Source organism: Phyllopteryx taeniolatus, chromosome 4, assembly GCF_024500385.1.
Source record: "Phyllopteryx taeniolatus isolate TA_2022b chromosome 4, UOR_Ptae_1.2, whole genome shotgun sequence".
NCBI classification, from domain to species: domain Eukaryota; kingdom Metazoa; phylum Chordata; class Actinopteri; order Syngnathiformes; family Syngnathidae; genus Phyllopteryx; species Phyllopteryx taeniolatus.
Genome location: NC_084505.1, coordinates 4,827,832 through 4,851,475, shown reverse-complemented (window position 1 = coordinate 4,851,475; position 23,644 = coordinate 4,827,832). Strand labels below are relative to the sequence as shown.

The 23,644-nt window shown below is 43.0% G+C and overlaps 1 protein-coding gene across 6 annotated transcripts in view; it reads right to left on the bottom strand.

Moving 5' to 3' along the window:
- Positions 1 to 23,644, bottom strand: part of LOC133477412 (VPS10 domain-containing receptor SorCS1) — a 271,543-nt gene that overhangs the window by 26,470 nt on the left and 221,429 nt on the right. For all 6 annotated transcript variants that reach the window (XR_009788348.1, XR_009788350.1, XR_009788349.1 and 3 more), the window contains 5 exons: positions 23,114 to 23,285; positions 13,127 to 13,313; positions 12,467 to 12,600; positions 1,115 to 1,238; positions 598 to 710 (listed from right to left, as the gene is read on the bottom strand). Coding sequence is in view for 3 of the 6 variants with exons in the window: in XM_061772127.1 (XP_061628111.1) it covers positions 598 to 710; positions 1,115 to 1,238; positions 12,467 to 12,600; positions 13,127 to 13,313; positions 23,114 to 23,285 (730 nt within the window). In the remaining 3 variants the exon portion in view is untranslated. The remainder of the gene's footprint in view (positions 1 to 597; positions 711 to 1,114; positions 1,239 to 12,466; positions 12,601 to 13,126; positions 13,314 to 23,113; positions 23,286 to 23,644) is intronic.

Here is a 23,644-nt window from a genome sequence, read left to right as displayed (position 1 = left end):
TTCTGAGATCTCCCTTGGTATTCTGCCTTACAGGCTGTAGGTGTCATGAAAACTGATGCTAATAATAAATAACGAAACAGACATAGCCACTGGTAGAAGGGAATACTGTGTATATTTTTTGGGCTCTAAGTGGAATTTTGTAGGATCAAAATGAGGGGAACATGATGCAAGGTTTTTACAGAATATTAAATGTATTGCAGATATAAGGATGTTGCAACAAGCAGCCAATTAATAAGGGTACTTAAATGCCTTATATGTTTGAACTATATCTCTTGCTTGACAAGCTACACAAGTTTTCAACCGCCCCTTTGGGTAGGGTGACATTTGGCAATTAGTCTTCCATTGCACCACAACTTCCAAAGCCTGTGTGACCCCGACAGCAATCAGGTGTGGGCAAGCCCTGCAATCCAAATGCTCTTGAACTATATTTTCCACTACACTCTCTCTGGCTTGTGATTTCTCATTATGAAAGTCAGACTCAGTTTCAAGGTGTCAGAAAGGTCTTGCTCCTATTTCAGAATGTGAGAGATTCAGTCAAGCTGACAGTATTAACCCACTAAATTCAACATGTTCCATGAAAAGACCTAATAGTTTTACCTGTATAAGCGAATTCTTGATGACTCTGCTCACATCCAGCCTCCATTCTGGAACATCAGGGTTGTGGTCGTCCAGGTTAGAAGAAAACGTCAGCAGATGAGATTGAAAGTATTCTGTAAAAAAAGAAAAACGTAAACTCTTAGAGGTCAGCTTTCAGATTCCGTTAATGTGGACCCAATTCTATTTTGTCTGGTTCTTTTTGACGTTGAATGAAATCTAGGGAGTATTGAGGCAATCTAATGACACAATATTCACAAACTATTCTGTTCTCAACAACTAATTCTCAACATATACTGTTAGTTCAATTATCTACAGGCAGCTGCCATGACTGAGAGGAAGCTACACGAAATAAAATAATAAAGAACACCACTCGGAAGAACAGTAGTAATGATGATGAGAGCACCCATTACAGTTTGTAAATACTGTATACTTTAACAATAATATGATAAACCTTACTTGTTACAGGCTGTCATGACATATTTCCTACAACAACAGAATCACAGAAACAGCTACAAACCATGGACCGAGATGGCCTTTCTTTCCTGCAGAATAGTATTCCCTGCAGACACCTGCACTGTGACTGTACTGATGCCTTCCTGGGAAAATGTACATGTCACACTGGCCTCTAGGGTGATTATGGGCTGTTGGGAAAATAAAGTCAGGGAAAGAAAGGAAGAGAGTTGAGGGGTTGTCAGAGTCAGAACCTCTCCCATGAGAGAACCTTATCAACAGCTGTTTAACATCTCACACTGCTGTTATTTACACAATAGAGGTGTCAGTTGGCTGGCACTAACACACCCAAACACACACACACGCACACACGCACACATTAGGATGCCAGGGGCTGCAGACACCACCAACTACACTATCTACCTTTACACACAATTAACTGTGACTGAAATTGTTTGTTCTCGCCTCTTTTTCACACTTTTCTCTGATATACACACAGTATATATATATATATATATATGTACATATATTTACATATATATATGTACATATATATATATATATATATATATATATATATATATATATATATATATGTACATATATATATATATATGTGTACACAGTATATATATATATATATATATATATACACACACAGTGCACATATATATATATATATACAGTAGCTGAAATAAGTATTTGATACGTCACAATTTTTCTCACCGAATATACTTCCAAAGGTGCTATTGACCTGAAAGTTTCACCAGATGTTTGGGGGAAAAAAAATAATCCATACATACAAAGAAAGTAGAACAAATAAACTCAGAAATTAAGTTGTGTGTAAAATTGTGAAATGACACAGGGAAAAAGTATTGAACACATGAAGAAAGGGAAGTGTAAAATGGCATGGAAAGCCAAGACAACACCTAAAATCTATCAATAATCAAACAGCAATCCAGCCCCTTGTCAGTGCAAATGAATATCAGCTGATTCAGTCCTAATTGATGGCCTACAAAAAGGTTTGATTGCCAAGGTATGAGTCAAGACACATCTCATGATGGATAAGAACAGAGAGCTGTCTCAAGACAATCGCAAAGTAGATGTTCCAAAACGATAGCATTGGTTACAGGCACATATTAAAGCTTCTGAACGTTCCAGTGAGCACGGTTTGGGCCATAATACTGAAGTGGAAAGCCAATCAGGGCACCATAACTTTGCCTCGATCAGGTGCTCCTCGCAAGATTTATGACAGAGGAGCAAACCAAAGCAAGCATTTATTTATATAGCGCATTTCATACACAAGGTAACTCAATGTGCTTTACATGATTAAAAGCATTTAAAAACAAAAACAAAAAACAGCTTATGAACATTAAAACAGAGGAAAAAAATAAAAATACAATTAAAACAGCGTACAGTGCAAGGAATATCATTTAAAAGTGGAAATGCTCTAAAAAGCATGGGAAAAAGAAGAGTTTATAACATCAACGTCACTTCTGTTGGCAACTTATTCTATTTGTGTGCAGCATAATAGCTAAATGCTGCTTCACCATGTTTGCTTTGGACACTGTGCTCCACTATTTGACCTGAGTCTGTCAATCTCAGAGCCCTAATAGGTTTCTATCCCATTAACATTTCTTTCATGTATTCAGGACCTAAACCATTTAGTGATTTATAGACCAAGAGCAGAACTTTAAAATCTATTCTAAAACTGACTGGAAGCCAGTGTAAAGACTTTAGAATTTGAATAATATGCTCTGACCTCTTTGTTCTGGTCAGAACCGAGCTGCAGCATTCTGAATGAGCTGCAGCTGTTTAATGCTCTTTTTGGGGAGTCCAGTCAGAAGACCATTACAATAGTCGACCATTACAATAGTCAAGTCTACTTGAGATAAAAGCATGGATGAGCTTCTCCTGGTCTGCTTGACACATGCAAGCCTTGACTCTGGATATGTTCTTCAGATGGTAGAAGGCAGTTTTAGTAATTGATTTGATATGACTGTTAAAGGTCAGGTCGGAATCTATCAGAACACCAAGGTTTCGGACTCGGTCTTTGGTTTTTAAAGAGAGTGACTCCAGATATTTACTAACAGCAATCCTCTTTTCTTTATTGGCAAACACAATCTCAGTTTTGTTGTTTTGGCTCATCCAGTTATTTATCTGTTTTAGTGAAATAACACCTCAATTGAACTGAAGTCATCTGGAGACACTGCTAGATATAACTGTGTGTCATCTGCATAGCTATGATAGTCAAAATTAAAATTCTGAAGAATTTGACCCAAGTGTAGCATATACAGGCTGAACAGGAGGGGTCCAAGAACTGACCCTTCAGTGACCCCATAGGTCATTGCCATTTGAGGAGATTGAACACTTCCAATGGTTGCAAAACAACTCCTTTCCTCCAGGTAGGACCTGAACCATTTAAGGACTGTTCCATTTAGTCCTACCCACGTTTCCAACCTGTTCAGCAGTATATTATGATCTACCCCATCGAAAGCCGCAATGAGGTCCAACAAGACCAGAATTGACACCTTTCCCGAGTCAGTATTCATCCTTATATCATTTAGCACTTTGATAAGAGCAGATTCTGTACTGTGATGAGTTCGGACACCTGATTGAAATTTGTCAAAAAGTTCATTTAAATTCAAGAAATTGCTGAGTTGATTTAAAATATATTTCTCAACAACCTTGACTATAAAAGGTAGATTTGAGATGGGCCTATAGCTTGCTAACATGGAAGCGTCCAGCGTTCTATTTTTTTAGCAGAGGCTTAATGACAGCTACTTTAAGAGCTTTAGGAAACTTGCCTGACTGAAGTGAGCAATTGATTATTTGCTGCAAATTAGCTAGCACAAACTTCGCAATAGCTTTGAAAAAGTCAGATGGTATTGAGTCAAGACAGCTCGTTGATGGTTTCTGCTGCTGAACAGTTTTTTGGTCAACTGTATCAAATTCTGACATGGTAAGAGAGTTTTTCCTGGGTGGCTTCAGATGTAGTATCATTTTATCATTTTGCTGATTTGTGCTAATATTTAACTTAATGGATTGTATTTTTTTCACTAAAATAACAAGCAAATTCATTGCATTTATCTGCTGAGAGACGTTCTGGAGCTATCTGATTCTGGGGGTTTGTGAGCTTGTCAACCACAGCAAACAGAGTGCGACTATTGTTGAAGTTCTTACTGATGATTTCAGAAAAGTGTTGCTGTCTAGCTCTGACTAACTCTTGGTTAAAATTACAAAGACTTTGTCTGTAGAAGTCATAGTCAATTTGGAGTTTAGTTTTCTCTACTTGCGTTCTGCTTTCCTACACTTTGATTTAGAGGTCTTTCCCATCATTGTGCTCCTCCACGGTGTTCTAGGGTGCCTCAAGATTGTCTTGTTTTAATAGGAGCGACAGCATTCATGACATTTGAGATTTTACAGGTGAAATTATCCAAAAGTTCATCAACTGTCTCAGCATTCACAGTTTGTGGCACAGCAATGGTCTCCATAAACTTAGTGGCGGTACTCTCATTTATGTACCTTTTCATAATAGACATAGAGGTTGTCTGAAATTTTGGAAGAATCTGTAATTCAAAGAATACACAAAAATGGTCAGATATAGCCATATCCTTAATGTCAATTGATAGAACTTCAACATCCTTAGAGATGACCAGGTCTAAGATCTGACCTTGAATGTGGGTTGGACTCATAATATGTTGTGAGAGGTCAAATGTGTCTAGTATAGCAGGGAGTTCTTTAGATTTTTTGCCCCATGATATTGTCAACATGAATGTTAAAGTCTCCCGTTATGACAAAATAGTTGTAGTCAGTACAAATAACTGACAGCAGTTCTGAAAAATCCGCCATAAATGTTCTATTGTATCTTGGAGGCCTATAAATTATTAAAACAATAACCTTTGGGTCACCTTTAACTAAAAAGCAGAGATATTCAAAAGGGCTAAAATCACCCAGCATAATTTCTTTACACTGAAATAATGACTTAAAAATAACAGCAATAACACCACCTTTTTTTCCCTCTTCGACACTTGTTCATAAAAATTTAATTTGCTGGTGTTGCCTCATTTTAAATGGTATTACAGCTACTTTCTGTTAACCACGTTTCATTTAGTCACAAAAAGTCCAGATCATAGGTTGTCATGATGTCATTAATCAACATTGATTTATTACCCAGTGACCTGATATAGAAAAGAGCTAGTCTCGCAGAGATAACTGGAGACAATGGTTTGATAGATTCACATTTTATCCTCAATAAGTTTGTAGTTCTACATTTTTTGTGCCATATTTCTTTGACCAACTTTTTGTCCCTTGTAATTACAGGGATAAAAAATGCCTGCTCTCCATAGAGGTCTGACTTATTCTGGAAAAGACCCCACAGATATCAGTCAGATTTGCAGATAAGATTCTTCAAAGGTGGAGGAGGGCCCCTTCGCATCTTAGTGGACGGTGGTTTCAGGCGAGGGGGGATGGGAGGAAGAGCTTGGCGTGGTGTGCGTTGGATTCCAATATTACAATAGTCTTCATCCTGTCCGCCACACTGAGCAGAGAATTTAGGCTAGTAGAGAGTGAGTTTTGCGTTGGGCTTTGCTCCAATGGGGCAGGGAGGGGTGTGGGTGAATGAAAAATGATGTACGGACGTCACGGAGCTCAGCACACACTGCAACCCGGATTTAGAGTCGCTGTTTTTGAACTGTAAGCCATTCTACTCGCCGCGTGAGTTTGCATCATTCATTCTCGCCGGTGTCTACATTCCGCCTCAAGCTAGCACAAACGGTGCACTGCTAATGCTCGTTGAACAAGTAAACGAAATTGGAAAAAAAACACCCGGACTCACCCTTCATTATTCTCTGGGACTTTAACAAAGCAAAACTCAACCACGAACTCCCTAAATACAAGCAGCACATCGACTGTCCTACCAGGGAAAATAACATTTTAGACCACTGCTATACTACGCTAAATAACGCATACCGTGCCATACCTCGTGCAGCCCTGGGCTCTTCGGATCACTGCTTAATTCACTTAATACCAACATACAGGAAAGAACTTAAACTTAACTTAATAGAACTTCAAAACTGTTTAGACTGCACAGTCTGGAGTGTCTTTGAAAATTCAGCTGGCAGCCTGGATGAATATACGGACACTGTCACGTCCTATATCAGTTTCTGTGAAGAGGTGTGTGTACCAACAAAGTCATTTCGCACATTCAATAACAACAAGCCGTGGTTCACTTCCAAACTTAAGCAACTTCGCCAGGCTAAAGAGGACGCATATCAAAGCGGGGACAGGGCCCTTTATAATCGCACGAGAAACCAGCTGACTAAAGAAATTAACATTGTAAAGAGAAACTACGCAGCAAAGTTGGAAAAACAGTTTAGCGCGAATGACTCTAAATCAGTCTGGCATGCATTACAATCGCTAACCAATTACAAGTGACGATCCCCCCCAAGCTGAGAACAATAGTAGACTAGACGATGACAAACAGCTTCCACTGCAGATTTGAAAAGGACACTTTCACACCCCACACCCACACAGCCGCAGCACCTACCACAATCACATCTCTGACTTATGCGTTGACCATCCATGAACAGGATGTGAGACGCATCTTCGAACAACAAAAGATTAACAAGACCTTGTGTCCCCATCCTGCCTCAAAGTCTGCGCGGACCAACTCGCTCCAGTCTTCACACAGATCTTCAATAAATCTCTGGAACCATCCTGTTTCAAACTCTCAACCCCCTGCAGTTTGCCTACCGAGTAAACAGGTCTGCGGATGATGCAGTCAACATGGGACTGCACTTCATCCTAGAACACCTCGACAATGCGGGGACCTACACGAGGATCCTGTTCGTGGACTTCAGCTCTGCGTTCAACACCATCATCCCCGAACTCCTCTCCTCTAAGCTTCTCCAGCTCAGCGTCTCGCCTACCATCTGCCAGTGGATTTACTGCTTCCTGACGGGTAGGACACAGCAGGTGAGGCTGGGGGAGGCCACCTCATCCACACGCAGCATCAGCACCGGGGCACCCCAAGGTTGTGTCCTCTCTCCGCTGCTCTTCTCTCTCTACACGAATGACTGCACCTCAACGCACCTTAAACTGTCAAACTCCTGAGGTTTGCAGATGACACCACAGTCATCGGCCTCATCAAAGACGGTGACGAGTCAGCATATCGACAGGAAGTAGTGCGGCTGGAGCTGTGGTGCAGCCAACACAACCTCGAGCTGAACACGCTCAAGACTATAGAGATGACTGTGGACTTCAGGAGGCATCCTTCGCCACAGCTGCCCCTCACGTTGTCCAGCTGCCTTGTGTCAACCGTCAAGACCTTCAAGTTCCTGGGAATTACAGTCTCCCAGGACCTGAAGTGGGTGACCAACATCAACTCCGTCCTCAAAAAGGCCCAGCAGAGGATGTACTTCCTGCGGCTTCTGAGGAAGCACGGCCTGCCACAGGAGCTGCTGAGGCAGATTTATTTTGAAAGACTAACTGTCCTCTCGTTTCAGAGCACTTGCCCTTCCTCGTGTCGGCCCTGATTCCTGATAGTCTCCACCTGTGCCCCATTACCCTCGTGTGCTTAAATAGTCTGTGTCTGCCTTTTCTGGTGCCAGAGTGTCTTTGTCTGTTGTTCGATTTACCCAAGCCTATCTTCAGCCCATGATCCTTGTCACAGCCATTACTACAAGTATACCTTTGAACCTCGAAATGAGTGAATTTTTGTTTGTATTTTATTTTTTTATGCAAGGACAGATTCCTCTGGTCCTCCTTCTGGACTTCTAGTGTACTTTCATTGCCGATTGTTTCGTCGGCTTGTTAAGAGGTCGTCTGTGTGTATAATAAAACTTGCACACTCACAGTGATCTCTATGTCTGAGTCCTGTGTGTAGTTCCGGCCTCACAGTACACTCTGGCCAGTCTGGACTTAGCAGAGACTGGCCAGCTGATGGCAGCGCAGCACGAGCAGGAAGCCCGTCCCTCCCATCAGGAGGAGGGTCAAGTGGCGATGGCCACACAACTCGACCAGCTGTCAGTATGGGACCTGGTTGACCTGCTGCGACAGACCTCCAGCCCACCCTTAGCGCCAGAGCCCCCAGCCACCGCGACAGCTCCAGTCTAGGCCATTCCCATTATTGGGTCTGGAGTCAAGTTAGCACCCCCGGAGTGATTCTCAGGGGAGCCTAGGCATCGTAAAGCCTACCTGATTGACTGTTGTATTCACTTTGAACATACCCTCCTTGCATTTACCACAGACTGGTCCAAAGTCGCTTTTATGATTTCACACCTGACCGGGAGAGCGAGAGCATGGGCCACGGCAGAGTGGGACCGTGATTCCCCACTCTGCAGTGCCCTTAAAGACTTTCAAGCAACACTTATGAGGACTTTTGACCCGGTATCCACGGATAGGGAGAAGGCAAGAGAGGGCACTGGCTCGGTCAGTGACTACGCCATCCACTTCCGCACCATAGCGGCGGAGAGTGGGTGGAACTCCACTGCCTTGTATGAAGTGTTCCTGAAGGGACTGTCCATCCCCATACAGGAGCAACTGGTTCCTATATAGCTTCCTCCAGACCTAGACTCCCTCATTACCCTGGCCATCTGGACAGACAACAGAATCAACCAACTCAAGCAGCATCAGGAGGGCAGGTCATCATCGGAGAGGTCGCCACGCTCCTTGGCCCCTGGCTGACAGAAGTCACGACGCTCACTTCTCGAACAACGTCCTCCCCACCCACGGCAGGTGAACCAGAACCCATGCAACTCAGCAGGGCTCGGCTGACGCCGGAGGAGCGACAATGATGACAGAAGGAGGGCCCGTCCTTTTACTGCGGAGAATATATATATATATATATATATATATATATATAAAATATAATATTATATATATATATATATATATAATATAATATTATATAATATAATATATATATAATGTGTATAATATAAACTGCATTTATATATTTAATGTACATTAAAATCCATATATATTCATCAGAAACGAATTTTATGAACAAGTGTCAATACACTTTTATAACCTTCATAAGGAAACAAGGGGGATGATCAGAATTTTTGCACCTTTAAAGCCAATCGTAAAGGGTGGGGCTTTGTTTATTGCCCCTTCAAAACCAGTTGATAGTAGGTTTTCATTTATTCTATGAAAATGCTATGCTATGACTTACTTTTTTCTCACTTTATTTACAACCCCAAGTCCAATGAAGTTGGGACGTTGTGTTAAACATAAATAAAAACAGAATACAATGATTTGCAAATGATGTTCGACCTATATTTAATTCAATACACTACAAAGACAAGACATTTAATGTCCAAACTGATAAACTTTATTGTTTTTTAGCAAATAATCATAAACTTAGAATTTTATGGCTACAACACGTTCCAAAAATAGCTGGGACAGGTGGCAAAAAAGACTGAGAAAGTTGAGGAATGCTCACCAATCACCTGTCTGGAACATCCCACAGGTGAACAGGCTAATTGGGAACAGGTGCTATGGTTGTGTATAAAAGGAGCTTCCCTGAATTGGTCAGTCCTTCACAAGCAAAGATGGGGCGAGGTTCACCTCTTTGTGAACAAGTGTGTGAGAAAATAGTCGAACAGTTTAAGGATAATGTTCCTCAACATACAATTGAAAGGAATTTAAGGATTTCATCATCTATGGTCCATAATATCATCAAAAGGTTCAGAGACTCTGGAGAAATCACTGCATGTAAGCGGCAAGGCCGAAAACCAACATTTAATGCCCGTGACCTTCGATCCCTCAGGTGCCACTGCATCAAAAACCGACATCAATGTGTAAAGGATATCACCACATAGGCCAAGGAACACTTCCGAAAACCAATGTCAGTAAATACAGTTCGGCGCTACATCTGTAAGTGCAACTTGTAAATCTACTATGCAAAGCAAAAGCCACTTATCAACAACACCCAGAAACGCCACCGGCTTCTCTGGGCCCGAGCTCATCTAAGATAGACTGATGCAAAGCGGAAAAGTGTTCTGTGGTCCGACGAGTCCACATTTCAAATTGTTTTGGAAATTGTGGATGTCGTGTCCTCCAGGCCAAAGAGGTAAAGAATCATCCGGACTGTTATGGACGCAAAGTTCAAAAGCCAGCATCTGTGATGGTATGGGGCTGTGTTAGTGCCAATGGCATTGGTAACTTACACATCTGTGAAGGCACAGATGTGTAAGTTTGGAGAAACATATGCTGCCATCCAAGCAACGGCTTTTTCATGGACGCCCCTGCTTATTTCAGCAAGACAATGCCAAACCATTCTGCACGTGTCACAACAGTGTGGCTTCGTAGTAAAAGAGTGCGGGTACTAGACTGGCCTGCCTGCAGTCCAGACCTGTCTCCCATTGAAAATGTGTGGCACATTATGAAGCAACGGAGACCCCGGACAGTTGAACAGCTGAAGCTGTACATCCAGCAAGAATGGGAAAGAATTCCACCTACAAAGCTTCAAGAATTAGTGTCCTCAGTTCCCAAACCTTTATTGATGTAACACAGTGGTAAACATGACTCTCTCCCAGCTTTTTTGGACCATTTTGCAGCCATAAAATTCTAAGTTAATGATTATTTGCTAAAATATCTTGTCTTTGTAGTGTATTCAATTAAATATAGGTTGAACATGATTTGCAAATCATTGTATTCTATTTTTATTTATGTTTAACACAATGTCCCAACTTCATTGGAATTGGGGTTGTATATAGTGACATTAAACAGACCTGTCACAAATAAAAATGTGCATCCAGCGGTGCTGCAATTAGTAATCGAGTATTCTACTGACAATTCTATCGGAATATCCATCCATCCATTTTCTGAGCCGCTTCTCCTCACACGGGTCGCGGGCCTGCTGGAGCCTATCCCAGCTATCATTAGGCAGGAGGCGGGGTACACCCTGAACTGGTTGCCAGCCAATTGCAGGGCACATACAAACAAATAACCATTCGCACTCACATTCACACCTACGGGCAATTTAGAGTCCCCAATTAATGCATGTTTTTGGGATGTGGGAGGAAACCGGAGTGCCCGGAGAAAACCCACGCAGGAACAGGTAGAACATGCAAACTCCACACAGGCGGGACCGGGGATTGAATCCCGCTCCTCAGAACTGTGAGGCTGACGCTCTAACCAGTCGGCCACCGTGCCGCTCTATCGGAATAATCAAGGAAAAATATCATTTTTGCTTGGTTAAAGAGCAATTATGAATACACAAGTGAAAATTAAACATTTATACACATATATACACATTAATAATGAACGACCAATTGGTTTCCTCTTTTAGATATTCAACAGTATTTTTCATAAATTCACATTGTGACTATAGCAGGAAAGTGCATTTTCTTGTCTACAAGCATTTCTAGTGAGGCAATTTCAAACAAATATAAATTGATTTTAGTTGAAACTTGGCAATTCATAACACAAGGCATTAATTTTTAAAAAAGGAACACAATTTGTCAATTGTTATAAAGGTACAATTTTATCCAACTGTGGTCTCTCAGTTGGAAAACTAGGGAGTGCTATGTAAAAATATTTCATCAAAAAGAGGCGAAGAAAAAGACACAAAGAAGATTGTAGTTTTAGGTTGAATAGATACTAGCTGTGTGCTGATCGATTGGTAAATAAAGTGAATTACAAAAGAAATACAGTACGAGTGATTCTTGAGAACACTACACTGACTAAACGAGACTGTCAGTCATGTAAAGGAAGCCCGGTTTGCGCACGGCCAGCCTGCCGTGTAACTATTTGGGTGAAAGCTCACAAAGCTAGCTGCTAATGCTAAAGAAAACAAGAATACGTGATTTCAAGCCGCGCGATTCCCATAATGCAATGTGGATTTTTTTATTTATTTTTGCATTAATGTCCTTATTGCGTTAAATGTCGTTGTTTCTGTACTGTATATGTTAACAGCGGTTCTTGAAATGTATACCTTATTTATCGGTCACATTTATAGGTTGATTTATGTTGTGTTTTTTTATTTTTAGGTAGTATGTGAAAGAATGACCTTTTGGTCAATTCCTCTACCAGAGCGTGCCCAACAAGGCCTTAACTGTTAAAAGATAATAAGACCTAACTACACATTAGCAACAATGGCGTGGGATACTTTGACCTAATAAATATACTGTAGCTTTAGAAAGAGAAAGCTACAAAGTGTTGGTTTCTCAGTGCACTGGTCAAAGTAGTAGTCTTTTCAAGTCAATGGGTTCAAGTCCAAATGAAGTCAAGAGTTCCAAGTCTTTTAACATATTGTCGAGTCTAAAGTCATGAAATTCATGAGTCATATGACTCGAGTCCACACCTCTATTAAATAGATTATCTGAAGCAACTGAACCGTTATGGTGTAAAATATTTTCTATGAGTGAAGGATTCAGCACAAACATTCAAGCCGACTGTATATATACAATACCTTAGTGCGATTTCCAATCCACCAGATATAGGTAACCGTTCCCACTTGGCTCGGCCACAGAATCGCTGTCAGGTTCACCTCTTTATTCTTCACAGTCACAAAGGGAGCTGAGAGATAGATGAATTCCAGCTGACCTACTCAAGAGCACAAATACTGAATGTAAGTACATAAATAGAAGGGAAATACATATATTTCCGAAGAAATGTGATGCTCAGTATTCAGTTCTTGACCTAAACACATTTGTAAAGCTCCATCCATCCATTTTGTTATCCTCACTCGGATTGTGGGCGTGCTGGAGCCTATCCCAGCTGACTTCGGGCGAGAGGCGGGGTTAACCCTGAACTGGTCGCCAGCCAATCGCAGGACACATGTAGATAAACAACCATTCGCAACTCACATTCACACCTACGGGCAATTTAGAGTTTTCAATTAACCTACCATGCATGTTTTTTGAATGTGGAAGGAAACCGTGGTAGCCGGAGAAAAACCATGCAGGCACAGGGAGAACATGCAAACTCAACACAGGCGAGGCCGTATTTGAACCCAGGTCCTCAGAACTGTGAGGTAGATGTGCTAAACAGACATCCACCGTGCCGCCCCTTTGTAAACATAGATATAAAATTATACATATACATATAAATATATATATATATATCTCACATATTATGTGCAGGTAGAGAACCGCAGTCTCTGTGCCAAGGCTATTTTTCCCCACAGCAGTCACCCGGTAGATCCCTGCGTTTTTGTAGATGTGTTTTATCCCATCCTCAATGAAGCTCAGATTAGAATATGTCAGAGCGTGACCATCCCCAAAGTCCAGTGTAATGCTTGTTCGTGCCCCGTCACCCTGTAAAGAAGAGACAAGACATCTGAAGGGCAGGCCTTCTGCAGTGTTCAAACTTGTCATTGTAGCCCTTTATAGGTCAGGTGCATTACTGTCTTCTATGAGAAAACTGATCGTGGTCAAACATACACTCGCCTCCAGAATTATTGGAACATGCGTATTCATTTTTTCTTTTTTTCTTTCTGTAGAGTGAAAACACTTGGGTTTGACATCAAAAGATGGATAAGAGACAAGTGATCAGCTTTCGCCATTTAATTTCCAATTTGTCCTCCATCCATCCATTCTCAATACCGCTTATCCTGTTCAGGGTCGCAGGGTGCTGGAGCCTACCCCAGCCGACTTCGGTCGAAAGGCGGAGTACACCCTGAACTGGTCACCAGTTAGTTGCAGGGCACACATATACAGGGAAAAACATTCACACTAACATACACACCTTTATTGAGTGGGAACTGAACCCACGCTGCCTGCACCGAAGTCAGGCAAATGTACCACGACACCAGCCGTGATTCTTCCAATTTTTCATGTAAGCAAAAATAATAACTGCCAGATGTGTTTTGTAGGAAAGAATAGATAACCTTTATCAGTCCCAAAATGGAGAAATTTGCATCGTTTCAGCAGCAATAGCTGTTACAGGAAATAAAAAAGGAGGTCACAGAAAATTAACTCATTGTCCACACGCAACCACATTATCGTAATATGCATGAACCTGTAAAGACCGTAAGAGAGGTTCATGCAGTGCTGCTTAAATGACCGATTCCGGTGTTAGCACTGTTAGCTGTTAAAAAGTAGCAGGCTTGTGTTCTGGTTCTGTGTTAACCACCGCTTGCTTGTCCATCTTATAAGGGTATAATGGCATGTACTAAAAAGTATCTACCCTTCCCTCCCCAAAAATTGGAACAGTTCCTTTATTTTTTCTGTAAACTGAAAACATTCAGCATATGAATATGAGACGAGAGATCAACAGTTCAGCTTTTGTTTCCAGGTATTTAAATGTAGTCCTCACAGGCACAACCCAAATGTCAATGGAACTGAATGAAATAGGACACACCTGTCATGGTGAACATTAGATCTAGCCTCATAAGATGGACAAGCAAGCGGTGCTTAACCCGGTATGAAAGGGACTTCCAGAACACAAGCCTGCTACTTTATATATATCTTTACAGATGTAGTAATTATCTTTTCAGTAAGCTCTCATTCTTCTTCACGTTCAGGGACAGTAATTCACAACTGGTGGGTTGGGCGACAAAAGTGGTCGGGTTGCACTTTTTGGTGGGTCGAGGACAGGTAGTAAAACATTTATAGCATAATCAGACTGTTCAATCTGTTACACTTGCTTTGGTCTGCATCCTTCATTTCCAAAAAAGAAGACAAACTATTGATGTTGCACTTTCCTAAAAAGAAGAGATCAGTGAAAGATATACATTTTCTAAAATAAAAAAATATATAATTATTGAATTCTAATGTAGGATAAGCGGTACAGAAAATCGATGGATGAATTCTAATGTTTGCATTTATACGGTTTCAAATGTGTCAATTACCAAACTGGGTGTCCAGAAAGTTACTGTGCAATTTTATAATCATATACTGTGTATGTATTATTTTTCTTTTGGCTTGTGCTGTTAGGTGTCGCCACATCGCATCATCATCCTTTCCCATGTAAGCCTATCTTTTGCGTCCTACATCCAATAACATTCTCTGAGGTCTTCCTATAGCTTGGCAGCTCCACCCTCATTACCCTTCTACCAATATACTCACTAGCTCTCCTCCGGATGTGTCTGAACCATTGATGTCTGCTCTCTCTCACTTTGTCTGAAATACATCTAACCTTGGCTGTCCCTCTGATGAGCTCCTTTCTAATCCAATCTGATCTGGTCACTCCAAGAGAGAATGTCAACAACTTCATTTGTGCCACCTTCAGCTCTGCTTCCTGTTGTCTCTTCACTGTCACTGTCTCTAAGCTATACATCATGGTTGGCTTCACCATATAGATATACACACTGTATATATATTTCTGATTTTTATTTGATTTTATTTTTATTTTGACCCCAATAATGGTTGTAACAACTTAAAACTGAGGAAGATTACTTGTCGAACAAATTTTCCGAGAAGGTGGAAGAGGTGTGGTGTGACAGTGATTTGCTGAAAAATTCCCAAATACACCTGTTCCACATCACAATACAGCTCAAAGGCCAGTTGATACATTTCAGTAAGAATCAGCAGATAATGCCAGTGTGGAAGGCCAGCAAAACTATTGGAGAAGAAACTGTTGGATATTTCGGATGGTATGCAGCAGAGTCCATCAAAGTCATTAGGCTACATTTACACTACTACATCGACTTCATGGCAGCTACACCATCCCTGTTTGCCAGAAATATAGTGCTCTATGAGATTTTGGCCATTTTTTTCTCTTTATTACATTTTTATTGTGGTATCCACGATGGGCTGTAATGCAGTCCTATGGGGGGCACAAGCCAGTGCAAACTGTAGGCTGGTCCCAAGCCTGGATAAATACAGAGGGTTGCGTCAGGGAGGGTATCCGGCTTAAAACTTTGCCAAACAAATATGAGCGTTCATCCAAAGAATTCCATACCGGATCGGTTGCTTCCCGGGTTAACAACGTCCGCCACCGGCGCCGTCAACCTGCAGGGCGACGTTGGAAATTCAGCTACTGTGGGTCGAAGAAGAAGAAGAGATGGAAAGCGGGTTCTTCGGCAGAAAGAAAAGTGGAAAGCACATAGCCTAGAACTGAATGTGGGGACTTTGAATGTTGGGACTATGACAGGAAAATCTCGGGAGAAAGGTTGATATATTGTGTGTCAAGGAGACCAGGTGGAAAGGCAGTAAGGCTAGAAGTTTAGGGGCAGGGTTTAAATTATTTCACCATGGTGTAGATGGGAAGAGAAATGGAGTCGGGGTTATTTTAAAAGAAGAGTTGGCTAAGAATGTCTTGGAGGTGAAAAGAGTATCAGATCGAGTGATGAGGCTGAAACTTGAAATTGAGGGTGTTATGTGTAATGTGATTAGTGGCTATGCCCCACAGATAGGATGTGACCTAGAGGTGAAAGAGAAATTCTGGAAGGAGCTAGATGAAGTAGTTCTGAGCATTCCAGACAGAGAGAGAGTCGTAATTGGTGCAGATTGTAATGGACATGTTAGTGAAGGAAATAGGGGTGATGAAGAAGGGATGGGTAAGTACGGCATCCAGGAAAGGAACTTGGAGGGACAGATAGTGGTAGACTTTGCAACAAGGATGCAAATGGCTGTAGTGAACACTTTTTTCCAGAAGAGGCACGAACATAGGGTGACCTACAAGAGCGGAGGTAGAAGCACGCAGGTGGATTACATCTTGTGCAGACGATGTAATCTGAAGGAGGTTACAGACTGTAAGGTAGTGGTAGGGGAGAGTGTGGCTTGACAGTATAGAATGGTGGTGTGTAAGATGACTCTGGTGGTGGGGAAGAAAATTAGGAAGACAAATGCAGAGCAGAGAACCATCTGGTGGAAGCTGAGACAGGACGAGTGTTGTGCAGCTTTTCGGGAAGAGGTGAGACAGGCTCTCGGTGGACGGGAGGAGCTTCCAGAAGACTGGACCACTGCAGTCAAGGTGATCAGAAAGGCAGGCAGGAGAGTACTTGGTGTATCTTCTGGCAGGAAAGGAGAGGAGACTTGGTGGTGGAACCTCACAGAACAGGAAATCATACAAGGAAAAAGGTTAGCTAAGAAGAAGTGGGACACTGAGAGGACCGAGGAGAGGCAAAATGAATACATTGAGATGCGACACAGGGCAAAGGTAGAGGTGGCAAAGGCCAAATAAGAGCATATGATGACATGAATGGCAGGTTGGACACTAAAGAAGGTGAAAATGATCTATACAGGCTGGCCAGACAGAGGGATATCGATGGTAAGGATGTCCAGCAGGTTAGGATGATTAAGGATAGAGATGGAAATATGTTGACTGGTGCCAGCATTGTGCTAGCTAGATGGAAAGAATACTTCGAGGAGTTGATGAATGAGGAAAATGAGAGAGAAGGGAGAGTAGAAGAGGCAAGTGTGGTGGACCAGGATGTGGCAATGATTAGTAAGGGGGAAGTTAGAAAGGCATTAAAGGGTATGAAAAATGGAAAGTCAGTTGGTCCTGATGACATTCCTGTGGCGGTATGGAAGCATCTAGGAGAGGTGGCTGTGGAGTTTTTGACCAGCTTGTTCAATAGAATTCTAGCGCGTGAGAAGATGTCTGAGGAATGGAGGAAAAGTGTGCTGGTGCCCATTTTTAAGAACAAGGGTGATGTGCAGAGCTGTGGGAACTATAGAGGAATAAAGTTGATGAGTCACACAATGAAGTTATGGGAAAGAGTAGTGGAGGCTAGACTCAGGACAGAAGTGAGTATTTGCGAGCAACAGTATGGTTTCATGCCTAGAAAGAGTAGCACAGATGCATTATTTGCCTTGAGGATGTTGATGGAAAAGTACAGAGAAGGTCAGAAGGAGCTACATTGTGTTTTTGTAGATCTAGAGAAAGCCTATGACAGAGTACCCAGAGAGGAACTGTGGTACTGCATGCGGAAGTCTGGAGTGGCAGAGAAGTATGTTAGAATAATACAGGACATGTACGAGGGCAGCAGAACAGCGGTGAGCTGTGTTTCAGACGAATTTAAGGTGGATGTGGGACTGCATCAGGGATCAGCCCTGAGCCTCTTCCTGTTTGCAGTGGTGATGGATAGGCTGACAGATGAGGTTAGACTGGAATCCCCGTGGACCATGATGTTTGCAGATGACATTGTGATCTGCAGTGAAAGCAGGGAGCAGGTGGAGGAACAGTTAGAAAGATGGAGGCATGCACTGGAAAGCAGAGGAATGAAGATTAGCCGAAGTAAGACAGAATATATGTGCATGAATGAGAGGGGTGAAGAGATAGCAAGGGTGGAGGATTTTAAATACTTGGGGTCAACCGTCCAGAGCAATGGTGAGTGTGGTCAGGAAGTGAAGGAACGGGTCCAAGCAGGTTGGAACGGGTGGAGGAAGGTGTCAGGTGTGTTATGTGACAGAAGAGTCTCTGCTAGGATGAAGGGCAAATTTTATAAAACAGTGGTGAGGCCAGCCATGATGTACGCATTAGAGACAGTGGCACTGAAGAGAGAACAGGAAGCAGAGCTGGAGGTGGCGGAAATGAAGATGTTGAGGTTCACTCTCGGACTGACCAGGTTGGACAAAATTAGAAATTAGCTCATCAGAGGGACAGCAGAGGTTCGATGTTTTGGAGACAAAGTTAGAGAGAGCAGACTTCGATGGTTTGGACATGTCCAGAGGAGAAATAATGAGTATATTGGTAGAAGGATGGATGAGGATTGAGCTGCCAGGCAAGAGAGTTAGAGGAAGACCGAAGAGAAGGTTGATGGATGTCGTGAGGGAAGACATGAGGGCAGTTGGTGTTCGAGAGGAGGATGCAGGAGATAGTCTTACATGGAAAAGGATGACGCGCTGTGGCGACCCCTAAAGGGACAAGCCGAAAGGAAAAGAAGAAGATCCTCGATGGGCTGTGGGACGATGGGGCTCCTAAGCCCCGCAGGCTCAAAGTTTCACTGTTGTTCAGCCCGCAGTTTACCACCAATGCCAGTATGTTTTTTTCCCGGCCCACAATGTTCTGACGGGGTCCCTCAAATTTCTCGCGTTCTGTCAAGGCTTTTATATGGATGAAACGTGGACACTGGGCAGCTTTGGAGCTCTCTCTGTCTCTCTCTCTCTCTCTCTCTCTCTGGCTCATACACACATTCAACATTAAGCATTAGAAACAGTTATGCCAGGGCAGGCATTGAAAGCAAATTAAACACATGGCTTAGAATTATACAGGCACTTTTCTATATATGCGATGGACTCTCCCAGACTACATCTGCAGTGTCAAATTGTAGTAGAACGCAATGCGCACTATTGTCTTTAACCGTCACACACCATGATTTAAAGCCATGAAATGGCTACCATACACCCCAGCTTGTCGTGACAACCAGGACAAAACGCACCTCAGATGCGCCAGAACGTTGGACATGAGATGTCGGGAAATATATATGCTTCCCATTCCACTATGGCCTGTCCCATCAAGTTTAGATATACCCTATTACGTACTGTGATATATAGCTGCGTTCACCCCATTTTACTATGGTCGACTAGGTTTCTCATCCTCGCCTTAACAACCGTCGAAAATGTTTTGACCGTTTAAAATTATCCCAAGGTATCTAAGGCTCTCACTGCCTGTCACGTTTGCCCATCCCGTCCCCCAGCATTGTCCCACGACACATCCTGGTTGGTGATACCAGTCCTGGATGGCAGATCAACCCAAGATGGCGCCTACCAGTGTGGTCGCCTCGGTACACAAAAACAAAAACAATACTAGAGAGCGTGTGCTCTCAAGTATTGTTTTTGTGTTTTTCATCCGTCTTTGGAGACCTTACACGACTCACTTACACAAGGGGAGACTTGCTAACCATCAAGGAGGCTACTCCGGACTTTCTGTGACCAACTTTCTTAAATCCGCTCAGTTTTTTCCCAGAGTTACTTACCGGGGCGGCGTCCGCGGTTTTCGGCACATGGAGACGGAAACGGCACCACAGAGGGAAGCGTGTCGGCATTCAGGTGAAACTCCGTAAGAGAGGACACAGATTGGCGTTCCCGTCGATCCACCTCGCGAATGTTCGCTCCCTACCCAACAAAATGGACGAGCTTCATCTTCTGTTAAAGACCAGTAAAGACTTCGGCCGTACCGCCGCCATGTGCTTCACGGAGACCTGGCTTTGCGACGCTGTACCCGATGGTGCCGTCATGCTTCCCGGCTTCCATATTCATCGAGCGGACTGCAACATGGAATAATCGGGGAAAACAAAGGGCGGCGGGATATGCTTCTATATCAACGAAAAATGGTGTACGGACGTCACGGAGCTCAGCACACACTGCAGCCCGCATTTGGAGTCGCTGTTTTTGAACTGTAAGCCATTCTACTCGCCGCGTAAGTTCGCATCATTCATTCTCGCTGGCGCCTATATTCCGCCTCAAGCTAACACGAACACCGCACTGCTAACGCTCACCGAACAAATCAACAAAATTGAAAAAAAACACCCGGACTCACCTCTGGGACTTTAACAAAGCTAAACTCAACCACAAACTCCCTAAATACAAGCAGCACATCGACTGTCCGACCAGGGAAAATAACATTTTAGACCACTTCTACACTACGCTAAAAAAACGCCTCGTGCCGCCCTGGGCTCGTCTGATCACTGCTTAATTCACTTAATACCGACGTACAGGCAAGAACTTAAATGCGCGAAGCCTACAGTGAAAACAGTGGAAAAGTGGACCGATGAAGCAAAGATGGAACTTCAAAGCTGCTTAGACTGCACAGACTGGAGTGTCTTTGAAAATTCAGCTGGCAGCCTGGATGAATATACGGACACTGTTACATCCTATATCAGTTTCTGTGAAGATGTGTGTGAACCAACAAAATCATTTCGCACATTCAACAACAACAAGCCGTGGTTCACTGCTAAACTTAAGCAGCTTCGCCAAGCTAAGGAGGACGCATATCAGAGCGGGGACAGGGCCCTGTATAATCGAGCTAGAAACCAACTGACTAAAGAAATTAACATTGCAAAGCGGAACTATGCAGCAAAGTTGAAAAAACTGTTTCGCGCTAACGACTCTAAATCAGTCTGGCATGCATTCCAATCGCTGACTAATTACAAGCGACGATCCCCCCAAGCTGAGAACAATAGCACACAAGCCAATGACTTGTATACCTTCTACTGCAGATTTGAAAAGGACAGTTTCACACCCCACACCCACCCGGCCGGTAGCCCCGACCACAATCACACCTCTGACTTCTGCGTTAACCATCCATGAACAGGATGTGAGACACATCTTCAAACAACAAAAGATTAACAAAGGGGCAGGCCCAGACCATGTGTCCCCTTCCTGCCTCAAAGTCTGCGCGAACCAGCTCGCTCCAGTCTTCACACAGATCTTCAATAGATCTCTGGAACTGTGCAAAGTACCATCCTGTTTCAAACGCTCCACCATAATTCCAGTCCCCAAGAAACCTGCAATCTCGGGTCTAAATGACTACAGGCCTGTCACTTTGACATATGTGGTCATGAAGTCCTTTGAACGTCTCGTGCTGGACCACCTCAAGAGTGTCACAGGTCCCCTGCTGGACCCCCTGCAGTTTGCCTGCCAAGCGAACAGGTCTGCGGATGATGCAGTCAACATGGGACTGCACTTCATCCTAGAACACCTCGACAGTGCGGGGACCTACGCGAGGATCCTGTTCGTGGACTTCCGCTCAGCGTTCAACACCATCATCCCTGAACTCCTTTCATCCAAGCTTCTCCAGCTCAGCGTCTCACCTGCCATCTGCCAGTGGATTTACAGCTTTCTGACGGGCAGGACACAGCAGGTCAGGCTGGGGGAGGCCACCTCATCCACACGCAGCATTAGCACTGGGGTGCCCCAAGGTTGTGTCTCTCTGCACCTCAGCGACACAACCTGGAGCTGAACACGCTCAAGACTGTAGAGATGATCGTGGACTTCAGGAGGCATCCTTCGCCCCAGCTGCCCCTCACATTGTCCAGTGCCTTGTGTCAACCGTCGAGACCTTCAAGTTCCTGGGAATTACAGTCTCTCAGGAACTGAAGTGGGCGACCAACATCAACTCCGTCCTCAAAAAGGCCCAGCAGAGGATGTACTTCCTGCGGCTTCTGAGAAAGCACGGCCTGCCACCGTAGCTGCTGAAACAGTTCTACACAGCGGTCATCGAATCAGTCCTGTGTTCTTCCATCACAGTCTGGTTTGGTGCTGCTACAAAAAAGGACAAACTCCGACTGCAACGGACAATCAAAACTGCTGAAAGGATTGTCGGTACCCCACTACCCACCATTGAGGGCTTGCACGCTGCCAGAACTAAGACAAGAGCGTGCAAAATCCTCTCGGACCCTCCGCACCCCGGTCACCAGCTCTTCCAGCTCCTTCCCTCAGGTAGGCGCTACCGATCAATGCAAACTAGAACTAGTAGACATTTCAACAGCTTCTTCCCTCTTGCGATCAACTTCTTAAACACCTAACCTACAATTCCATTACAAAATGCTGGCAATTTTTTGACTTGAGTTCGTTGTCACATTTCTGTGGGGCCAATTATACATTACTCACTGTGCACTCACTGTAGTTGTCTCGCCATGCTGCACTATTTGCATATACTGGCCACTCATGCCAGAGTAGCATCTCCTCCATTTGCACACTGATTGAGGAGTATCTGCAACATTTGCATAACTAACATTGTCCCAGATTATCGCACTACTCGTCACTTTAAACCGCATACACTCCTTGAAGTCTCGGCGCCCTTTGCAGAATGGTCATTGCACCGGACTATTGCAATATTAGTCATTCGAACTGCTCCAAGTGCTAGAGGACTCTGCATCTTTTTGCACAATTGTCAAAAAATAAAATAAAAAATGTACCGGTATTACCAGATAACTAGCAACCCTTTACTACTCAGTGACTGTTTTTTTTTGTCAATGTCTTTCTGTCTCCAAAGTGTTCTCTGTCAATTGACTGTCTGTTGTCGTACTAGAGCGGCTCCAACTACCGGAGACAAATTCCTCGTGTGTTTTTGGACATACTTGGAAAATAAAGATGATTCTGATTCTGATTCTGGAACTTGTCTTGGAACATGTTTAATATCTCGCGTGGATTTTGCAGTTGTGAAGAACTGCACTGCATCAATTGCAGTATCCATTAAGTCCATGAAGTTAAGAAAAGGTAGTTACCTGCTCCAGAAAAATGAGAAAGGTGACGTTCGTGCCCAGTTCAGCTGACAGTGTACCCTCACTGGTGACCAGGTGGATACCTTTGGGTGCTTGCATGGGACATTGCTGCCTCTTGGCTGTGTACTCCACAATGACTCCAGCGTTACAGTTGTTCGAAACCACCTTCCTGTAGCTAATGTTGGGAAAAAAATACAAACTAGTGGATATTTTGTATTTATATATATATATATATATATATATATATATATATATATATATATATATATATATATGTATATTACTGCTAGTAAATGCCAAAACACACACATTCATGTCATTCTAACATAAAGCTAAATCTTGAAGATACAGTAGTCAGGGATTATTGAAAGTAGTACATACAGTAGTTGGTTGATGATAGCTCAAAATTAACCAGGCCTAAATATATATTAGTTTACAGCTAAATCCATTTGGAAACCATGAAGGAAAGTTTGCGAGTTTCCAATTTAGACATCAAATGTGCTAAAAAAAACAACAACTAAGTAATATGTATTT